We start from the raw sequence: 9,266 nt of genomic DNA, 5'->3' as shown, positions 1-9,266 counted from the left end.
GGCACATTCGCGATAGAAAAGTGGCGCTTTCACGTTATGGTATTACAACTGTGAAATTACAAACAAAAAGTACACATTCTGAGATATGAACTGAAATGAATTGTGAATTTTATTAACATTAAATCGTCCTCCTCCCATTTTCACCTCAAAATTATGGGGAAGCTGTGCCTCCCCTGCCTCCCCCGACGAGCCGCCACTGATGATCATGCATCCTTAATTAATCATTTAAATTTGCTAATGATTGCAAAGCATGCATAATATCATGTGCATGCATGCACCTTTGAAGGTTTGTGCTTTTGTACGTGTGTGTAGTACACCATCAGACAGGCTTTCCTTTCATCCCTCACTACAACACAAACATCATCATCTCCAGTGTTCAGAGAGCCGTCGCTCAGCCTGCAGGTTTTGATGTGTGAACCACACACTCCTGCTGTTACCCCCCATCAGCTGCGAGGGGGAGGGGAGCGTTTCCTGTCACCGCACACACACACACACACGAGCGCCCGGGTTCCCCCTGCACGGGGGTCAAAGGTCCCCGCAGTGTGGGCTGCCAGAATATGACTTTAATTAACGTAGATGTCTCACTTGACGACGTCTCGCTTATTTTAAAGAATAGAGGAGAGATAAAGCAAAATGAGGAGATGCGTCTCTATCTGTTGCGCTTCGGGCGGTCCGCAGTAATGAACATGTCATTAAGCGAACACACGCACACCAGTAGCTTGAGATAGACTGTCTATTTCTGGTGACTTTCATACCGCCTGCATAAATTGACTGACAGATCAACTGACGTTCTTAAATGTGTCTTGTTTTTCCTTAAGATATTAGCATACACCAACACTACATCATACAACCACGATTATATGATTGTTTTGTAGACTGTAATGAATTATAAGATAACTAACAAACTGGTAAGATTTTAAAACAGTTTTGTCTTAAATAAATATATTTTATCACCTAGTTTGAACTTGCCGCTTGCTTGCAACTTCTGTCTCCACGGAAGCTTTGCGTTCAAATATTTCAACTCAAATCAATATTTTGTGTCTAATTATTTACTTATGTGGCAAGTAACCGTGTAATAAGCGGGATAATGTACATCCAGCCGGTTGTTATTGCAGAATAACCCCCTTCAGGGTGATACAAGACCACCCTGATCACCCTGAGCGGGGGTTATTCTGTGATAACAACTGGCTGGATGTACATTTTCTTACTTATTATCATTCTGTGCTAAGAAACCGCTGTCTAGGAACATAAATGTAAATGTTCATATATGTCTATTAGTCTTTTTTTCTGTCTTTGACCAAGCTGTTTATTTATTTATTTATTTATTCGTTAATTCATTTAAATAATAATTTTGATTACCTAGTAAGTCCTAAAATTAACTACAGGTTTGGGAAAACATTTATTTTATTTTTATTTTATATATTCTTATATGTCTTTTTTTCTCTCTCAACAATGAATTAATTAATTTATTCATTCGTTCATTTTAAACATATTTTTTATGTCCAAAAAAATGTTTTTTATTTATTTTTTTGCTATTTTGTTTGCAAATGCTATTGGTGCAAAAATTCCACATGCCACCTTTACATATTATATTAGTATACATCTGATTATCATCTAAAAAAGCAGATTTTCATACATTCTGAATAGTGAACATTGCAAAAATAAAAAAAATTAGCGATGTATTACATACGAGCGGACAAAAAAATGCATCTTCAATATGAAAGCGATACTCTGAAGAGACATCTTGACAAAGTACACTGTGTATTTTGGTATGAAATTACACTATATTGTCAAACTAGGAGTTATTTTGGAGCTGAATGTAGAAAAAGACGTTATTATCGTATATGCATATGTATGTATTTGCATTAATAGAGGGATTTTTTCCTCATTTCAGCTGGGAGACACTGGCATGTACACCTGCACCGCGTCCACCCCCAGCGGAGAGGCGTCCTGGAAAGCTTACCTGGAGGTGCAAGGTACGACAGAGACACCGCCCGCAAGATAACAGACAATAAGAGAGAGAGGCGTTGAGAAACGGACGACAGGAAATTAAGTTTAAAATTGAGTTTGAGATTAAACCTTCATCTGGCTGTAATTGGTTTTCATTGATTCTTGATGCAAATTTGAGCCGCTGCACTGCAAAAAAAATATTTTGTTTCTCAGTATTTTTGTCTTGTTTTCCAATATAAATAACTGAATGTCCTTAAAGCAAAATACATATATGCTAATGGGGTGAGAAAAATAAACGTAATTCAATGGACAAATAAGTTTATTATGTATTATTATGTATTATTATTACAAAATACTTCCAAGGCACTCACGTGGTAAGATAAAAAGCCTTTAATGAACTGGGCTTAAATCATTACAACTAGTTAAAAGTAGATCTACGCGTTTCGGCAAAACAGCCTTCTTCAGGACACACATCAATTGCTCAAACAGGTATTCTTAAACTAGTGTTAATTAATGAATCATCAAAGACAGCTGGTTAATATGTGGGTGTGGCTAAGAATACCCTCTTGTTACAAAGAGAGAAAAAAAAAGTAATAATAATAATAATGGGGAAAAAAGGCTTTTTATCTTACCACGTGAGTGCCTTGGAAGTATTTTGTCTACATAATTTGATTTTTACCTCCATCACTTCCAATGAGCACCAGTGGCTATATAAAGACACCCGTGTAGCACTCTCTGCTTCTGGTTCTTGTAAGAGTTGTTCTGGACAAATAAGTTTATTTATCCTATTGGCAAATATTTTTTTTCTTTCGATGTTAAACATAAAGCTTGCAGAATTGTTTGATTTTTCCAAAAACATGACTTGATACCTCTTTAATATTTCATATAATGTCTCATATTGCATATGGTCCTTTGCTTCCCAAGTAAATTGACCTTGTTTTAAGGATCTTTAGATATTTATTTATTTAATTTTAAGGTTATTTAGACTAGACAAAAATTTAAAAAAAATTTTTTTTTTAATTTTTCGGTTTTTGGGTGTAATGTTCTTATGTGTGTTTATGGTTTCAGAGTTTGGTGCTCCGGCTCAGCCGGGTCGACCCACAGATCCCAACCTCATCCCCAGCGCCCCCTTCAAACCAGAGGTCACGGATGTCAGCCGCACCTCTGTGTCTCTGTCCTGGAAGCCCAACCTGAACGCTGGAGCCACGCCCACCTCTTACATCATAGAAGCCTTCAGGTGACATCATCAGTTTTGAGCATACTTATCTATCATTGGTGGGTTTGGTTGAACGAGCATGTGTTTTACAAACGTTTGTAAATAGCGTTCACAGGCTAATGGGGGTTCTGTAAATACCCAGTCCATTTACTGCAGCGTGTCATAAATAATCATACCCATGTCCGTGCTTTCCTGAAAGCATTTTTCCTCATTGTTTGGGATAATGTTTGTAGTTGCGATATTTCGCTATAAAGTTTGGGCCGCAGGGTAAACTGAAGTTTGATTTGTGTGGTGTGGACGGCAGCCATGCGGCGGGCAGCAGCTGGCAGACGCTGGCGGATCACGTGAAGACGGAGAGCTTCGTCCTAAAGGGTCTGAAGCCCAGCGCCATCTACCTGTTCCTGGTGAGAGCGGCTAATGCGTACGGCCTGAGTGACCCGAGCCCCATCAGCGACGCTGTCAAAACACAAGGTCAGTTTACCTTTGACCTCCCGGACAAGTGTCTTTTCATGAGTTTTAAATATTGCACCCGTGAGAATTATGAAATGTATCACCCTTTTGTGTATTATTCTGGGGTATTTGGTATTCATATATGCTTGTGCTCCATATTTTCTGTGTGGTTTGTGTTTATGTGAGTAGACGTCCCACCAACCAGTCAGGGAGTGGACCACGGGCAGATCCAGAGGGAGCTGGGAGATGTTGTCATTCACCTCCACAATCCCACAATTCTCTCCTCGTCATCTGTCAGAGTCCAGTGGACTGTGAGTGCTGCCACATCTTCTTTTAAAGGGACAGTTCACTCAAAAATGAACATTCTGTTTAAAGTTTAGTCACAACTTGGCATGTTATTCAAATGATCTCACTGGCAAAATGCAGTTTTAATCAGTGCTTTATCTTGTTTTTCAGTGAAATACTGTATCTAAACATCCTAAAAGTAAGATATACTTTATTGGAAATCACAAACTTGTACGATAATTATTTATTTAAAGAGAATATTTATTCAGTTAAGTAAATAACTCACTGGCAAATTGCTGTTTATTGTGTTTTAAGCATAAATTTCACTTTTTTTCATTTTATGTGGCACTGAACAAATGCATTTAGTGTTAATTAAACAGTATTTCCTAAACATCTAAAGTCGAGGTTAATTCTGTACAGATTTTCACCCCACAAACGCATGCACGCACAAACAGAAATATTCCCAGCATGTTACTTGTTTAACATTTTGGGTCGTTCGCACTTTATACGTATTTAATCAGAAACAGCTGAAACGACATCTGCTTTTATTGGGGCGGATCAAGAATTGATTAAAATCTTTACAAGCGTGTACAGTTCTCCTCCCTCCACGGCCATATGGACTGATCCCAGTGTGCTGAACACCTCCAATATGAAAATCACTTCACATAAGAAGTCAACAGAAGCTCAAATCTGAATCTTCATTTGTTGAGTTTGCATATTAAACCTAGGATAAGTATGTCAACGCACAAAGCCACAAAACAAGGTTTTCTTCCAAAATGTTAGAAATATTGCAATAAAAAATGAAAATATTTAGTTAAAAACATTAATGCCTGGGCTTATAGTTATACGTTTTGTTAGTAATTGTAATAGTTACAGTACATTATAATACTTAACTATGTTAGTATGAAAGATGCCTAATAATAAAGCATAGTTTGGCTAACTAGTAACAAACGTCGTAAAACTTGCTGTCTTTAAAGCTTCCTGGTCCTGGATAATGCTAGTGGTAATCATTAGCAGGCGTTTAAAACATCTAAGTGTTTTTGTCCTTCAGTTTTGCCTTGTTCTTCCTCTAGGTCGAGCAGCAGTCTCAGTACATTCAGGGCTATAAGGTGATGTACCGGCCGTCCCCAGAGGGCGCTCAGCAGCGGGTGGAATGGGCCATGCTTGAGGTTCGAACCCTGGGGGAGAACAGCGCAGTCGTCACCCAGCTCAAGAAGGGCGTGACCTATGAGTTCAAAGTCCGACCTTTCTTCAATGAGTTCCAAGGCACCGACAGCGACATCAAAGTGGGCAAGACCCTGGAGGAAGGTGACTGTGTGCTCTGTGTGCTTTAAAGCTTAATGTCCCACGATTCCTTTCTCATTCACTTCACAGAAGTCACAATACAAAGTCATATGAAGTGAACAGTTGCTGCCTTGCATGTCTGAATATTTCGGTTTCGGACATGGTGTTGTGTATGTGTGTGTGTGTGTGTGTGTGTGTGTGTGTGTGTATGTGTATGGAATGTATAAAAGAATATACGCAGTCCTGGATAAGCGGTGGAAAATGGATGGTTGGATTGATCAAATAAATTTTTTTTTATAAAATGTAAAAAAAATGTATCAAAATAAATAATATTTAATGTCAAAATATAAATTATAAATATTTTTAAACTCACAGCCCTGGCATCATTTGAATTTCTGGATTTGGTTCGATCAAGGTTTTTGGATTAGGTTTCGGACAAGGTTTCAGTCAGATTTTTCATGCTTTCAATTTTAGGTTCACATATGGTTAAAATATAATATCAAAATAAAATAATAAAATAATATTATAAGTACTTTTTTACGTTTGTTTTGGACAAGGTTTTAGTAAGTTTTATTTCAGGTTTACATTTTGTGAAATATACATTATAATAAAACTTTTTATTTTTATTTTATTTAAATTATAATAAAATACAAAAAAATGATCATACATTGCATAAATTGAATATAAATTATTCTAAATATTTTTGCATTCACATTCCTGGGCGAAATCAATCAGTTTTGCATTTTGCATTTGCGCCTGGGTGTACCCGCTCAGACAGGAAATAGAAAGACATTGAGTTTATTTTTGGGTTTGGCTTGATCACATTTACAGGCTACAGGCTTTCTGCATGCCCGTGCTGACCTCTAGAGTAAGAAAGGCTTTCCCCTGCATTCAGTACTTCTCATTTATGTTAACGTGTGGTCTGCGGCCCACGAGGGAGGGCAAAGAGGGCTGTTTAAAACGCTTCACGAAAGCCAAGCAGCCAATAAGCCAAAAACCGAAAGCTCAAACAACTGCTGTGCTAATTGTTCTGAGGGTGTGGCGTCTGTGGCTCTGGAGAACGCCGGCCATTTGGTTTGCTCCAAATTTGCCTGTGTGTGTGTGTGTGTGCCTGCTTTTTTATGTAATTGAAATGCAAAACGTCAGAGACAGCAAACACAAAGCAAATGTTTCACTTCAGGGCTTTGTGTTAACATTCATGTATTAAGTGGATAATAGTTATGTGAAGTGAAGTACTGTGACAACATTCTGTTCGCCCTGAGCTCAAGCATTCGTTCTGCTGGTATTTGGCACTGGGACGGCCCAATCATGTTGCTTGGCAGTCGCCTCTCATTATTTAAGTGCACTAATACCGCTGAGTGTGTACTGTTAAAATGAGTGCTTACATGCGTTTCAGAGAACACACACACATATAGCCCATATACATGCACATATGAAATTTAAGATGTTAAGAAGGCATATATGCACATGCAAAACACGCGTGTATATTGTAAGCTGTGTGTAACATCCCGCTCGTGTCTCTTATCGCAGCGCCCAGCGCCGCTCCCAGGGGGCTCACCGTAACGGGAAGCGGAGACAACGGCACAGCTATTCTGGTATCCTGGCAACCGCCCCCAGAGGAGGAGCAGAACGGCGTGGTGCAGGAGTATAAGGTATGAACCTGAGGAAACAGACAATGAGAGAGAGAGACAAAGAGTTTATGAAAAAACAGAATGAAGGATGGTAGTAGAAGAAGTAAATAGGTGGAAGAGGAAATTACATTTACTGGCTTATGCTCCATTCATTTTATGATGCGCTGCTGAATGAGTGGTGAGAGTGTAGTGGATAATGGGTTGATTTTCATTGGGGGGAATTTAGATGTTGTGACATGCTGCCACCTTGTGGTTCACCTGGAGCATTACCACAACTTCTGCCAGATAGTGTTGTGCTCATAGGGAATGTAGTGATTTGTGTGGCTCTTTTGATTTGACTTATTTTCTGTGTGTATGAGTGTGTGTGTGTATATATAAATTTTCTTAAGATAGTTATGTTTGAGAATTATAAATAATTTTTTTAGATGCTTTGTGTCTTTTAGTGTCCGCTTTTTGTATTTGTAGTCATACGCAATCGTACATACTAGCAAATATAACTGCGGCAACAATTTCCTAGCTATCTTCCATTCTTTCTCTTTATTTATGTTCTTTCTGCGTGTCTTCATGTGCTTTTCATGTCCAAACAAGATAACAGAGCCCATCTCATCCAATATTCCTCTCAGGTGCTGAAATTTTAATGGCTTTGCGGTGTATCAGTATTTAGTTCGTAGGCCGCGGCTGACAGGAAGAGGTGCGGTTTGAGTCATTCAGTCCCAGTTAATTTTCCAGGTAAATGTTTTCAGGCAGTTGAAGGAAGGTAGTGATTCATTTCATGCTTGTTAAATTGGGCGTAGGAGGATTTATCGCTAATCACTTTTCTTGTACACTTATTTTTTTCTGCCCCATTGTGCCTCAGGAGAACTTCAGAACCCTCAGAACGTCCCCGCTCACTTTCTCTCTTTCGACCCATAATCCACTTTTTTTTTTCCTCTGAAGCCTTCAGGGATGTCTAAATCTAGTTAGCGTTTCCGAAAAAGGGTAGGTGAGCATAGAGAAACATGTAAAAAGCATTTTTTCTATACATTGTGTAGATCAGTGTGTTATTTCCATTCATACGCATGCAAATGCGTCAGACCGGAGACGCAAGCTCGTGTGAAAAGTTTTGCATTTTGCTGCGTTCCAAAGAAAAAAAATCATATCTCAAAGGTTTCTTGCTGTTTTTGAAGGAGTTGTGGTTGATGTGCCTAACTGAATGGTGAAATTGTGATGAAACGATGGGTTTGATGGAACCACACAAGCAGTTCTGTCTTGGCAAGGTTGAGTTGAAGGTGATGGTCCTTCATCCAGCAAGAAATGTCTGTTAGACAAGCTGAGATGCGAGCAGCTATCATCGGATCATCAGGATGGAATGAGAGGTAGAGTTCTGTGTCATCAGCATAGCAGTGGTATGAAAAGCCATGTTTCTGAATGACAGAACCTAGTGATGCCATGAAGACAGAGAAGAGAAGTGGTCCAAGAACTGAGCCCTGAGTGATATGAAAAGCCATGTTTCTGAATGACAGAACCTAGTGATGCCATGTAGACAGAGAAGAGAAGTGGTCCAAGAACTGAGCCCTGAGGCACCCCAGTAGTTAGATGTTGCGACTTGGACACCTCACCTCTCCAAGATATCTTGAAGGACCTATCTGAAAGATAAGACTCAAACCACTGGAGTGTGGTTCCTGAGATGCCCTTTGCCAATAGGGTTGACAGGAGGATCTGGTGTCAAAAGCAGTGGACAGATCCAGCAAGATAAGTATTCGAATTTGAATCACGTGAAACCATGTAACCAACAGCAGATCGATACGTCACAGTATGACCTCCTAGCTGAATTAAAAGAACATAAATTTTAAACTGCAGCGATGCAGGAAAGTGGAGTAGATTGTATGTTTTTACATTTTAGATGTATTATAGTGTTGAATTTAAGTTTTAAAAAGACGCTGCAGAGTGTGACGTCATATCACGACTGTTGCAGCGTACGAAGAAATTTCGCATGCTCAAAATCTAGTGTGACCGTGGCTTTAGGCAGTCAGAGAGGGGCGAGATCACATTTCACTCCGGTGAATGGGCCCCCTGCCGGGCCTGTGATTGTGTTAGGGTGAGGGTGGCTGATTCGAGCTCCGGTCACACAGGGTCACACACACACTTTGACGCTCATTTGGTCAGCACGGCTGGCTGAGCTTCCCGAGAGGAGGAAACCGACCAGGGTTCAGTGCGCGCAATGAAAACAAAGAAAACTGCACTTTCATATCAGGGAAAATCAGACCTTTGACTTGAAGACGGAATGAGGGAATGTCAGTTCCACAGAGAGGGAGTGTTATTCTAGGTGGTGGATCTTGTTTGCATGACACCTTTCAACTTCCTACATGATAGATAGCCTGCGAATTGATGCTCTTTCAGAACAGACTTGTTATTCAACGTAAATTATTTTTTATTTAGTGCTAACAGTCTGACTCCCATCATGTTTTCTT

At 39.5% G+C, this 9,266-nt stretch overlaps 1 protein-coding gene across 1 annotated transcript in view; it reads left to right on the top strand.

Moving 5' to 3' along the window:
• Positions 1–9,266, top strand: part of robo1 (roundabout, axon guidance receptor, homolog 1 (Drosophila)) — a 279,412-nt gene that overhangs the window by 239,575 nt on the left and 30,571 nt on the right. The window contains exons 14-19 of the mRNA XM_016554386.1: positions 1,895–1,976; positions 3,019–3,187; positions 3,471–3,637; positions 3,806–3,927; positions 4,975–5,209; positions 6,716–6,837. Of these exons, the coding sequence (XP_016409872.1) occupies positions 1,895–1,976; positions 3,019–3,187; positions 3,471–3,637; positions 3,806–3,927; positions 4,975–5,209; positions 6,716–6,837 (897 nt within the window). The remainder of the gene's footprint in view (positions 1–1,894; positions 1,977–3,018; positions 3,188–3,470; positions 3,638–3,805; positions 3,928–4,974; positions 5,210–6,715; positions 6,838–9,266) is intronic.

Source organism: Sinocyclocheilus rhinocerous, unplaced genomic scaffold, assembly GCF_001515625.1.
Source record: "Sinocyclocheilus rhinocerous isolate Xijiao unplaced genomic scaffold, SAMN03320098_v1.1 scaffold466, whole genome shotgun sequence".
Classification (NCBI taxonomy): Eukaryota; Metazoa; Chordata; class Actinopteri; order Cypriniformes; family Cyprinidae; genus Sinocyclocheilus; species Sinocyclocheilus rhinocerous.
The sequence above is the reverse complement of the archived record's forward strand: the minus strand, read 5'-3'. Positions and strand labels throughout refer to the sequence as shown.